The 13,837-nt window shown below is 33.6% G+C and overlaps 1 protein-coding gene across 1 annotated transcript in view; it reads left to right on the top strand.

The window, feature by feature from the left end:
• The window catches only part of LOC134715768 (uncharacterized), a 134,229-nt gene that overhangs the window by 51,444 nt on the left and 68,948 nt on the right, over positions 1-13,837 (top strand). Inside the window, exons 17-26 of the mRNA XM_063578195.1 lie at positions 1,614-3,337; positions 3,808-3,999; positions 4,528-4,662; positions 5,005-5,271; positions 5,823-6,179; positions 6,737-6,916; positions 7,298-7,414; positions 7,828-7,980; positions 8,412-8,570; positions 9,282-9,497. Of these exons, the coding sequence (XP_063434265.1) occupies positions 1,614-3,337; positions 3,808-3,999; positions 4,528-4,662; positions 5,005-5,271; positions 5,823-6,179; positions 6,737-6,916; positions 7,298-7,414; positions 7,828-7,980; positions 8,412-8,570; positions 9,282-9,497 (3,500 nt within the window). The remainder of the gene's footprint in view (positions 1-1,613; positions 3,338-3,807; positions 4,000-4,527; positions 4,663-5,004; positions 5,272-5,822; positions 6,180-6,736; positions 6,917-7,297; positions 7,415-7,827; positions 7,981-8,411; positions 8,571-9,281; positions 9,498-13,837) is intronic.

Below are 13,837 nucleotides of genomic sequence, written 5' to 3'. Positions count from 1 at the left end.
TTATAAAACTTATGTACATATACTTTTTTCTGAAGAAAATTCTTTAATTTATTCATATTTAGAAGAAGTTTACTTTATTTTAATTGCTTGCTTCCAGCAACCAATTCCCCCGACATATTTTCCGTATGCAAAGTGACCTCAGTGTGACCCATCTCGTAAAAATCCGATAATCACAATACGCATGGATGTCCTTAAAATAAACTATTATCTGAATTCACATGTTAAACACGTGCTCTCTTTCCATGCTTTTTTGTTTATTTTTTGTCGATTGTTGACAAACAGGTGACCATCGTTAAACTTCGACTTCAAAACACGAACTTTAATTACCTGCCATATTTACACAACAACATTGACCGATTGAAAAAAAAATTGACGATTATACCAAATTTACACGAAAAAAATGATAAATTCGTGCACAGAAGACTAAGTTTATGATGTGTGTATGCATTGGTTCTAGAATTGGAAGAACATAATTTTTCACCGGTCACTCGTTTCTTATGACTTTAACAAATTTCTAATTTTTTTACTTTTACTGTTAATGATTGTCTTTTTAAAATGATATATGTGATTCATTCTCCATTTATATGTATATTTTTATTAGAATGTTTAAATATGAATCTGAATTTCTTGTATTATTGCATTTTCTAAAAAAGAAAATGTATTTTAAAATTAGTAACATTTGTATAAAAGCTTTTCCTAATTGTTTCAAGGTTTTTCAGACTATAAATATTAATTGTTAAGTTGAATAAGTAGACTGGTATTTTAATGAATAATATATGAATGCAATATGATGCAATATTTCAAATCATTGATTTTGTTTCTACTTCTACATTTAATCTTTAATCACCTGATTCTTTATTACAATGTATATTTAAAAAATATACTGAATGAAATAAAAAGGGATAAAATTGAGTATGGAAATGGGGTATGTGTCAAAGAGACAACAACTTGACCATAGAACAAACAACAACAGAAGGCCACCAATGGGTCTTCAAAGCAGCAAGAAAATCCAACAACTGGAGGAGGCCCTTATCTGGCCTTGAAACAAAATTGTGCACTAGTTCAGTAAAAATGGATGTCACACTAAACCCCAAAACATACAAGAGTAACAAAGGCCAAAGGCTCCTGACTTAGGACAGGCAAAAAAAAATTTGACAGGGTTAATCATGTTTTGTGAGATCTGAACCCTCCCCATTACCTCTAGCCAATGTATAATAAAGAAACACATAGCAATACACACAGTAAAACTCAGTTTAAAGAAGTCTGGGTCTAATGTCAGAATGGATAACAAAAGAAACTAAGCAAAATGACAATGATACATAAATTAACAAAAGCTTACTAAAAATATATGAGAAGAACATAAGTTACCCGTATCATGCCAACAACTAGTTTAAGAATAAATGTGTTTATTTCTGATGCAAAGAGGTCTTTTTTGTTGTTCATTTTGTCATTTGTCAAAAGGACATTACCAATGACTATTTTGACCAATGTACAGAAAAGACTGCAATATTTTTACAGGTTGATATTTGCACTACAACAGTAGAACATAAATGAACTTTGCAGCAAAAGCAGATATAAAATATTTGTTATTTAAATGTCTGTTTTTGTTTCAGGGGGACTTATAATGCGGAGTTCAAAGCAGAAAATCTGACCATGTGTTGGTCATGTTCAGCTGGAAGCTATTGTCCTGGGACAGCTAACATTGATCCATTACCTTGTGAAAAGGGAAATTACTCTGATTCAGGTGCTACTGTGTGTACTACATGTGAAGCTGGCTATTACTGTGATCTGAATACAACAAGTCTGTCATACATGCTTAGTGACAGAGTATGTCCAGCCGGAGTCGAATGTCCACCTGGAATGTATAAAGCACCAGATTTAGTTTCTGATAAATGTAGATTAGGTCACTACTGTCCCAGAGGTGATGTTAATCCCTATCCTGTACCTTGTCCGAATGGAACATTTAATGCCTTGTATGGATTGACACAAGTTTCAGAATGTCAGCAGTGTACTGCTGGAATGTACTGTATACCAGAGGGTCTTTCTACACCAGCAGGAGATTGTCCAGGTGGCTACTATTGTCCGTTAGGAACTGGACCACCAGAAACATATCCCTGTCCAATAGGATTCTATCGTAATGGATCAGCTAAAGAATCTTTCCAAGACTGTGCTGAATGTATATCAGGATATTATTGTGATAGAGAGGGACTGGCTTTACCAATTGATTGTCCCGCTGGATATTTCTGTGTCAGTGGTAGTACTTTCCCACAACCTTGTCCATTAGGTACTTACAGTAACTCCACTAAGTTACGTAGGGCTACAGACTGTACACCATGTCCTGGAGGTTATTATTGTGATGGTATAGGAAGGACAGAACCGACAGATGTTTGTGACGCAGGATTTTATTGTCGAGAGAAAGCGTATACTTCAGCGCCACCTGATGGATTAACTGGTGGACTTTGTCCTGCCGGAGGATATTGTCCACCTGGATCTGCCACAGCTTCATCTTGTGCAGTTGGTAAATACAGCAAGAGTCCTGGTGCCAAAACAGAATTTGACTGTATTCCTTGTGATCCAGGGTTTTTCTGTGCAGGTTCTAGTAGTACAGACGCTTCACAGCAATGTTCGGCAGGTTATTATTGTACAGGAGGCTCTGGAACACCAACACAGCATGAAACACCAGCTGGATATTACACCCAAGATGGAGCCTTCAAACCAGAGCCTTGTCCACGAGGCCAATACCAACCATCTGTCAGATCAAGTGAATGTTTAATATGTCCACAAGGGTATTATTGTAATGGAACAGCAACAATTGATGAAGTGATCTGTCCAAGAGGTTCCTATTGTCCTTTAGGAAGTGAAAATCCAACACCCTGTATACCAGGAACTTACTTGAATGATATTGGACGATATGCTTTAGAACACTGTACACCATGTACAGGTGGTTATGCTTGTGAAATATATGGTATAGACGTACCTACCATATTCTGTGTAGCTGGACATTATTGTACCAGTGGATCCAACACCACAATCCCAGTTGGGGAATCATTTGGTGACTTATGTCCACCTGGGTACTTCTGTCCTGAGAATACTGACCAGTACCAACACCATCCATGTCCCAACGGTACCTATAGTGGATACACTGGACTACAGAGTGAATATAACTGTTCAAGTTGTGACCCTGGTAGAGTATGTAATGGATTAGCGCTGACGGAACCGAATGGATGGTGTTCTCCTGGTTACTACTGTAATGGTGGGGCATCCACAGACAAACCAAATGATGGTGGACTTACTGGGGATCCTTGTACAGAAGGAGCATATTGTCCAAATGGAACAGGTCAGTATTTTTAATGTTCAATTTTCTTGTCCAGAATATGCATGAAATATTTACTACTAGACATTAAGCAGACAGCAATCATTTCTTCATTTTTTACATGATTGAAAACAATGTATTTTCTATTTATATTTTAGGAAATCTGCATAATAGATAGGAATTTTAAGTATCAAATCAAATATTATTATTTACATTTTGTCTTGTCTTTCAATATTTAAAAAGCATTTTATCACAGGATTATATAGAAAAAAAGAATTCGTTTCATATCTTTTTCTTGAAAATGTCAGAAATATCATTTCATCAATCAGTCATGATGTCTATTATTTATATTCTAGTTTATTGTTATATTGAATAATTCTGCAACTGACTAAATTCATAGTTGTTTCATTCATAAAATTTTTGCACAGAAGTTGTCAGTTGAATATGTTTATTGTTTGAAAATTATAAGAGTTTCCAAATTTGATATTTCCCAGGCACTCCAATACCATGTCCAAATGGTCAGTTCATGAATCGTACAGGATATGATCAATGTTTCGATTGTCCAGCTGGCTATTATTGTACCAATGCCATGGAACCATTACTCTGTTCTAAGGGCTACTACTGTCCTGGTAATACAACAGCTGACCTGTCACCATGTCCAAGAGGAACATACAACCCTATATTAGGTAGGTATCTATTGTTACATGTAGTTCTGTAGAATATGTCATTGATAAATCTGTCATCACAAGACATTATATTGTATCAATAAATGTTACTAAGCAGAGGATTGAAAAATAAGAGGGCAATTGACTAGGTCTAAAACTTTCAATGTACAACTACTGGTGATGGGAGGAAAATTCAGCTAGTTTTTACAGTTGTTTCAAGTATAGAATGTAAAAATGTTAGCTGCTATAGGGATGTATGCATTGAAAATTTCAGGAGTGAGTTAGAAATACTGCAATCGTTTGTTTGTCCACCTGTTTGTAAATCTGTCAATTTCGGCCATCCATAATTTTGTGACTTATTACCCTCATATGGATGGCTTTTACGATTTAAATTTCAAATTTAATTTCCTTTGACTTTCAAGCTTTGTGAGTAAGGGTACTTTTCAAACTGACTTATTTTGTTTGCTTGTACATGAACCTGTAATGTAAGATTCAGACTTTAATGTGCCTAAATTTAGAATTAAAACAATGTTTATATATGTATTTTAGGAGCAAGAATAGAAAGTGATTGTAAACCATGTGCTGGTGGTTATTACTGTGATAAATTAGCTGCAGTGGACTTTGACCCCAGTTTGAATAATACAGGAGTTGGTTTATGTGCTGCTGGATTTTACTGTAAATCTGGTAAGTAATATGAGATATACTTATAAAAGAGTTCAAAATAGAATATTATTACTAAGATTGCTCTTAAAATATTGAATAAATCACCATTACTTGAAATTTTGATACAAAAAATTGAGAATGGAAATGGAGAATGTGATAAAGAGACAACAACCCGAACAAAGAGCAGCCAAAGGACACCAATAGGTCTTCAACAAAGTGAGCTGGGCCTCTAAGCAAAATGTGTACATGTATATTTATAGAGTATTACCGCTAATGGTAATAATATAAAAAGTTCAAAGCAATATTTAAAAGAAACAGAGATAAAACAATTTCTCATTAATGTTCTTTGATCTTTTTATCTAGGTGTTAATGTGAGTAATCCAACAGATGGCACTACAAGTGGTCTTGGTGGTCCCTGTCCTGCAGGTTCTTACTGTTTGGCTGGTACCCAGGACCCTACAGCTTGTCCTAATACTACCTATAGAGATACAGAAGGGGCAGAGAAATTAGCTGACTGTATACCCTGTAAGCTTGGACAATACTGTGGTAGTGAGAACCTGACTGATGCCACTGCACCATGTGCTCAAGGATTTTACTGTTACAGAGGAAATAATGTACCTGATCCTACAGGTGGGTCATATTTCTATATTGATTTTGCAACACATAAGAATTTGTCTGCAATTTGATTTTTCCTTTAAAATTCCTTTATATTGCTCTGCTGAGGTATTTTGAAGATTTACTCTTGTCCGTCCTTACATCAACATGTTCATCTAAAAAATGCTTCCTTTTCCGAACTTTAGTTTACCTCTACCAAATGTTATGAAACATACACACAATGCTTATTACCACAAATCAATCAATTTTGTGTTGCATCACTTCAACCGTTCTGCAGCTATGCCTCTTTACAGCTTCATTTGCAAGCGGGGGCATCATCTTTGTCCCATTGACAAATTCTCCAGTCATTTTATATACAGATAATATATACTCTAAGATCAAAGTTTTATTGTTTCATTTGTTGGTAGTAATCCCTAAAATTGCATCAATCAGTTTCATTTTTTTGTTGAACAAGTACATTTTAAAATAAATGTTGGTAATAATTTGTTACTTTTAATAAAGTACTTATTGTTTACAATGAAAAAGTCCTTCTTATATTTTTATTCTATTATTTGGTTGTGTTGCAGGAGATGAACCTCTGATAGGTGGACCATGTCCAGTAAGTCATTATTGTCCAGAAGGTACATCTACACCATTAGCTTGTCCGGCAGGAACATATAACAACATAACTGGTCAGTGGAATTGTACAACATGTCAAGCAGGTTACTTCTGTAATGAGAACACCACCACCTATGAAGACTTCCCATGTCCTGTCGGACATTATTGTCCAGACGGTACAGAATACCATGACCAGTACCCATGTCCAGCTGGAACATTCAGAGATTCTCAACAAGGACAAAGTGTGAGCGACTGTACCCAGTGTACTGGTGGGTCTTACTGTGGAACACAAGGATTATCTGCCCCTACTGCACAATGTGATGCTGGTGGGTAATATATTGTAACTGTTGAAATATATTTGTAGTTTAATTTTATTCTTTAAGGTGGTACCCAACACTTTCACTAAAATTAATTTGGCTCGTTTAATTTTGATAAAATTTTGACAAAGTATTTACTTTGATCCTTTGACAAAAATATAAAAGTTTTAAAAAATTTGAACCAACCGTTTTACCAGAAAAATTACACTGTTTACATAGCAGTTTGACAAACACCTATTTTGATCATTGAAAACTTAATATTACCTTAACAACACAACGTAATTAAAACGTTTAGCTAATTTTACAGAGTTATCTCCCTGTAGTGGTAGGTACCACCTTAACTGGATGTTCAGATGAGAGAAAAACTTTCTTTGATATGACTGACCTATCTGTTGGTCTGAATTCCAAACAGAACTTTGATTTCTCACAGTCACATAATACAATATGTTTTAACCATAGGTTGATAATTTTAAACAAATTTAAGAATAGACATGCCATGGCATTGCCAGTTTGTTTCAACATGATTGAAGCAAAAATCATTATTTCTTAATTTAATAATTTTTCAGGATATTTCTGTGTAATTGGAGCTTGGTCAGCAACACCCACTGATTATAACAACTTTACCCATGGAGATTGTCTGTGTCCAAGTAATTCTACAGGAGGAATGTGTCAACCAGGGTATTATTGCCCCCAGGGATCACTAGAACCTACACTTTGTGAGGAGGGAAAATACTGTGCCACACCTGGTAAGGACTTTGTCACAGAAAGAACTACATGTAGATAATGAAATATGAGAAATTGTGTAAAAGTTATAAAGACTAACTTTAAATAAGTAGTTATGAAGTTAATTAACATTTATATTTGTATCAGCTGCCTTTCTTTATGGTACAATCTTTTGTGTTTTTTTTTATGTTTGTTTACACCTTAAAGGCAAATTATTATACCAATTCCAAAACAGGAATTTTGTGTTTTCCATCATCCTCTTCTTCAAAATGGCAAAAGTACATGTTCATCAACAATTTTGAAATCCCTTGCAATTATGAACTGAACAATTTTATTGTTATTAATTTCAAAAGTGAAGCAACAGAAATATTATAATGTGACATATTTTAAAACTATGTTTGCAGCACTTGGAGCAGTGACTGGTGATTGTAGGATTGGTTATTACTGTGGAAGAGGAAGTGAGAGAGAAGATCCAACAGATGGCGTTACTGGTAACATTTGTCCTGCTGGCAGATACTGCAGTAAGTACATTGGAGCAAGTGTCTGTTAAGACATGTGTATGTGTCCACCATAACCTCATAATGAAAGACATATTCAACAAGAACATCTAGAGTATATAATCCCTCACAACCAATGCCAAACAATTTCACCAGGCCACTTATTTATACTAAAAACATCTATATATGAAAATAATTTTTAATACCTTGATTTGTAGTTATAAGAACTCAAACCAATTTGTTTGTTTACCTTTAATTAGGAAAATTACAGCTTCAATAAAAACTAAAGGTCCTTTATATTTGAAGACATGACAATTGGTACTTGCTGCTTCTAAGCTAAACACTCAGAATTTCGGAGTAAGAGTCTAAACTGGTCTCTTATTTCAGGTGATGTTATAACCTTCATGTTCAATTAATGTTCATTGTTAACTTTTCAGCAATTGGATCTACAAGTAATCCATCCAAATGCCCAATAGCAACATTTTCCAATAAAACGGGGAATACCCAGGTGAATGATTGTACAGACTGTACCCAAGGGTTCTATTGTGAGACTGAGGGACTAACAGCACCAACTGGTCCTTGTGGAGAAGGTAAGATTACACACTGTACCCAATGGTATTATTCTAGAGGACCAACATAATTTATTAGTTCTTGCTTTTTATAAAAAAGCATTTTTTTCTTCAATAGAAACCAGGGACAATCAAATTGAAACTGTTAGGATGTTTATATTATGGAAAACATGTTGAATACTATTTTTTTTCTCATGATTCATGATAATTTTTTTAAAGGGTTAAGGGTACACATGAATGAAAGAGTGAACAGCTTTTAATTGGTAGATTTTTGGTAGTCAATTATTTTCAATTGGATTTGTTTCCTAGAAACTGATTTTGCATTGAGTTTTATTATTTAAGTGCAAGGAACTTTTGGAATACATTCTTGATCCATTTATAAACTTAATGAGTTTTAATTTCTATTCATCTCTGTGCAAGAGAAATGTATTCTTACTTTATGACTGTTTCAGGTTATTATTGCCCAACTGGACAAAGCATACAAAATCCACCAGCAACAATTTGTCCTGCTGGACACTACTGTCCTGAGGGTAGCCATACAGAGATTGACTGTCCATCTGGTACATACCAAGACCAGACAGGTCAAGGACTATGTAAAGAATGTGTAGCAGGTATGCTCACTCGGTCTTGTCAACTCTTACAATATTGAATTTAAAGGGGGAATGTTCAAAGAATGATTAATTCTATGACTTACATGAAGGTATGCTTGAGACCAAATGTGTACCTAAGATGTATTATTTAGCAAGAGCAACATAAAAAGTTACGAAGTAGTCTTTAGTCTTTCACATTATTTTTTTGTTTTATATTTTCACCCAAAGTTATCCAACCATATCTCTAAATAGAAATTTAATGATAAAGCATGTAAGTAGAGCAGAGGATTGAACAAATCTGATTTGGAAATCTATTGAGTGGTACAACCATTTTATGAAATGAATTTCCAATGGACAAGACATATTTTCATGCTACATTTAAGGATGAAAATAAAAATAATTTTGAATAATACCACAACCATATCAAATAGGATATTATACTTTAGGGGTGTTCCAAAATTGAATAAATGGGTGCATGGGAATAACTTTATAAGACACAGACCATCTATAAAATAAGTTTTTTTGTGTAACCTACAATTCTTCAAATATGCTGCGAAAAATGCATCCACTCATATTTAATAAATTGTAGTCCCCCCAATCCCCACACCCAATAAATGTTTGAACAGCCCTTAGCTTTAACTAAAAAAACCATCTTCTTATGATAACAAAGCATATAACGGTACGATTTATATTGAAATATGGTGCTTATAACATATTTAATGTCTGTTCTAGGATACTACTGTGACATTGCCAACACACCTGTGACAGGATATGTAAGTTATAATTGTCCTAAAGGTCATTACTGTCCAAATGGAACTGAATTCAGTACCCAGTATCCATGTCCTGCTGGAACATACAATCCTACACTACAGAGAGAATCACTTGACCAGTGTACGCAGTGTGATACTGGCAAGTTTTGTGATACCACAGGACTTCAAGCAGTCACAGGTATGAAAAAAATCCCTGTATTTTTTAGCTCACCTTTCCTTAAGGAAATGTGAGCTTTTGCCATCACTTGGCGTCCGTCGTCGTCGTCGTAAACTATTTAAAGATCTTCTCCTCTGAAACTACTGAACCAATTTCAACCAAACTTGCTGAATGATCCTAAGGGTATCTAGAATAAAGATTGTGTTTTATTTTCCATCTGGTGAAAAACATGGCCGCCATGGCTAAAAATAGAACATGGGAGTAAAATGCAGTTTTTGGCTTATATCTCAAAAAAGAAAGCATTTAGAGCAAATCTGACATGGGGGTAAAAATGTTCATTAGGTTAAGATCTATCAGCCCTGAAATTTTCAGATGAATCAAACAACCCATTGTTGGGTTGCTGCCACTTAATTGGTAATTTTAAGGAAATTTTGCAGTTTTTGGTCATTATCTTCAATATTATTATAGATAAAGATAAACTGTAACAGCAAAAATGATCAGCAAAGTAAGATCTACAAATAAATTAATATGACCAAAATTGTCAATTGACCCCTTAAGGGGTTATTGTCCTTTAATGACAATTTTTCACAATTTGTTCATCATATTTGCTAACTTTAAAAAATCTTCTCCTCTAAAACTACTCAACGAAATTCAACCAAACTTCAACTGAATGATCAGTAGGGTGTATAAAATAAGTTTGTGTTTTATTTTCTATTTCGTCAAAAAACATGGCCGTCATGGCTAAAAATAGAACACAGGTTAAAATGCAGTTTTTGGCTTATATCTCAAAAACTCCAGCATTTAGAGCAAATAAGACAAGAAGTTAAAGTATTTAATAGGTCAAGGTCTACCTGTCCTGAAATTTTCAGCCGAATTGGGTAACTGATTTTTCAGGTATAATGCCCCTGAATTGATGATTTTAAAGAAATTTTGCAGTTTTTGGTTATTATCTTGAATATTATTATAGATACAGATAAACTGTTAATAGCAAAAATGTTAAGCAATGTAAGATCTACAAATAAGTCAATTTGACTAAAATTGTCAATTGACCCCTTAAGGTAAAGGAACAGTAAATGGGCTATGTCGCAGATTTTGCTACAAAATTGCATACAACCTTGGCTCGTTAAACTACAACTGAAAATCGAAAAAATAATAGATTTATCTCTTTTATTTGCTGAAAAGTTGCAGATTGATTTCTCTTAATATGGGTGAACATTTGTATAGAAAGCACATAAAATCGGCGAAAAACCTTCTAAAATTTGTCTTAAAATCGCCAAATCTCTATATTTTACCCCATAGATTTTTCTTAAAAAACTATATATTGTTGACACATAAATTTCTGTTTTAATGATATTAAATAATCATAGGGTCACCGACTTCGTTTTTTATCTAATAATCAATTTGTTACCTTATTGGTAGTGAAAAACATCAAAAATCAACGTTTTACGGCCTGCAACGCGATTACGTTACGATTATTTCGACGTTTTGTTGGATTTTTTCACAAAGAACGCAACTTTGAATGATGTATACTGTAAAAACGAAGTCGGTGACCCTATCTTTATTTTGCATCATTATAACGGAAATTTATGTATCAACAACATATAGTTTTTTAGTGGAAGAAGACGTCAAGTCTTCTGAAGACTTAAGGGGCCGACCCTTGGCATTGAGTCTCCGTATGCCACATTCATTTCTATATTACAATTTCAAAACAACTTAAGATTCCTGACACCGATTTTTACACATGATTAGGCATCTGAATCATTTAATTTGTAAATTATGATTGTAAAACAATCACTATCGTAAATATGACCCTTTTATTTATGTAAATTATTAGATTTCATCTCATCCACATGAATGTTATTTGTTTACTTGTAACAGGATGTTTTAATTGTAGATATTTGTATTACGCATTTTTGTTTTTATATAAATAAAAAGGATGTATAAAGTGTTGTCTTTATTCATGGTTTTCCTTTGTCATGTGAATTAGATGCCCTTCGTATTACATACATGTATGTGAACCTCCCGACGGGAGTACAAAACTCCCGTTTTCAGAGGTCTCCTCCCGTTTAGGAGAAAAAACTCCCGTGTATGAAATATTTCATGAATGAAAATTTTCAGACGCCATATTTGATCATTTCTTACTACTGCACGGGTGTAATTGACACCTGTGTTAAACATTACCTGAACATCAAAGAAGATGTATAATTATATGGCTTCACTTGACAGCTTGGGTGTCAAACACCGGCTAACTGCTGTTGTGTTATCAAAACGATGTGTATTGGGAATATTGAAATACTTGTTTGTTACTTCCCTTTGTTTTAGCCTGTTTTCAGTTATTTTGCTTTTAAAAAATTAAATTGTAAAAAGACTATAAATGATTAATATTTTAATCAAATAATCATAAAATGATGTTGATTAAATGAATTTAAATGATTTTGGACAAATAAAAAAATTAAAATTTATAAATTATTTTAGCAATCTAGACCTCCTTTCAAGAATTACATTGAAGTTTATATGATAAATTTGTTTCTTACTGATTAGAAGTCAACTTACAATATGTGCTACTAGACAGAATAATATTCTGGTACAAGAAACCGAAGGTGTAATAACATTTAATTTCTAAATATAGTGCTGATTATATATGATTATACTTTAAAACATTGCCTTGTGATATTTTGTGTAATATGTAATATATCTGTTGTATATATATGTTGAAGAATTGAATAAAGATAAAAAAAAAAGACTAATAAAAGGTCTAGTAGCTAGATTAATTCCTAGTAAAATTTTGAAATTTAAATATGTGAATGTTAGTATATATTAGATTTTATTGTGTATGCTAAGAAATAGCAAGACATTATACACTGTTTTTTAAGTCTTTATAAGCTTTCTACAAATATGACTTTCATATGCATAATGCTTAAAATCCATGCAGTACTAGTGTTAGTGTATGTTATTTTTTTAATTAATTTACGATGTTACAAATATACATGTGGAGCTTATTTCTTTCTTATTTGTCTAAACATTTACAAATGATAAGGAGATGGAGACATGAACAAAAATATATACAGATAAGATATATAAATATAATGATTCATTTGCAAGCAGTGAACAATCATTTGTCAAAAACAAAACAAAACAAGAAACAGATTCTTCTTATTATTTTATTTTATTCAAATAGAGAGGCAATAAGGGAACAATAAACATTACAATTTGATTGAAATTTGAAGAAAAAACACAATTTCTACATCTTTGGTTACATTTACGACAAAATTTATGTCGATAAAAAAACATGATGTTTTGACCATTCAGTACTTAACCCTTACCATGCTGAGTTGTTTTCAGAAATTGTCTAAAATTTGAGTATTTGCAAAAATATGTAAATGATATGCAAATGAGCTGTACCCTGATGCTGATGCATACTGATTGCAATAAATCTAAAATAGGTGATCACGGTGTGGGGTGGTCGGGGTGAGGAGGCGGGGAAGGGTGGGGGGAATTTGCCCCAAAGTTGGTCCTCAGGTACAAAAAGCCTCAATTTTGACGTTTTTTCGTTCTTTTTCTCGACCTGTAAGTCCGAGAGATGCTAATAGATGCATCCATCTGTAGTTTACATGTAGCGTGGACACCAGTGAACACTTTTATCACAACAGTTGTTAGGACGGAGTGAAACTGATCTGGGTTCATCAGTGTAAAGAAGGTCATTTGCACCAAAATTCACCAAATTTCGGAATTTTTCCAATTTTGAACTTTAACTGGACTTGCAACCGGAAGAAGTCGTTTCCTCGGCGTATTTTGATAATAAACACGACCAGTCGTTATGTGCCTTTAGGTTAACGGTATTTGTCAAGGTTTCAGTCCTCTGAATTCCATGATTCAGACCTTAAAGGTAAGCCCACCCCTCCAAAAATCCAATTTTGTCCGTTATCAAATTTTGAAGTTATTATTTGAGCTCAAAATGAATATTTAAAGTGAGAAACATGACATCAATAGTTTCAGATTGAGGAAACGTGCATACACTAAGATTTAAATGGTATTACGATGACCTATAAATGTATGGAGCGCCATTGATGCCAAAATAACGGTATTCTGGGTAATATTACGGCCCCCGCTCGACAAGGGTTAATAGATGCATAGTTCTTGGGGAAAAGTTTTATCAAATAATATGAATATAAATGACTTTTTTGTGCTCATTTTTTACAGTGGGTTGTGATGATCTTCCAGTTAGGTTACCCTCATTTGGAGTGTTGTTCCCAACCTGTTAAAGGTCCATCTTTGTGCATTATTCAAAATTGGAAATTTCAACAAGCATCTAATATTCTTAATCTGGAAAATAAACCCTGGTCTGCTAACTTCATGTATAT

Source organism: Mytilus trossulus, chromosome 4 (assembly GCF_036588685.1).
Source record: "Mytilus trossulus isolate FHL-02 chromosome 4, PNRI_Mtr1.1.1.hap1, whole genome shotgun sequence".
In the NCBI taxonomy this organism is placed as follows: Eukaryota; Metazoa; Mollusca; class Bivalvia; order Mytilida; family Mytilidae; genus Mytilus; species Mytilus trossulus.
The sequence above is the reverse complement of the archived record's forward strand: the minus strand, read 5'-3'. Positions and strand labels throughout refer to the sequence as shown.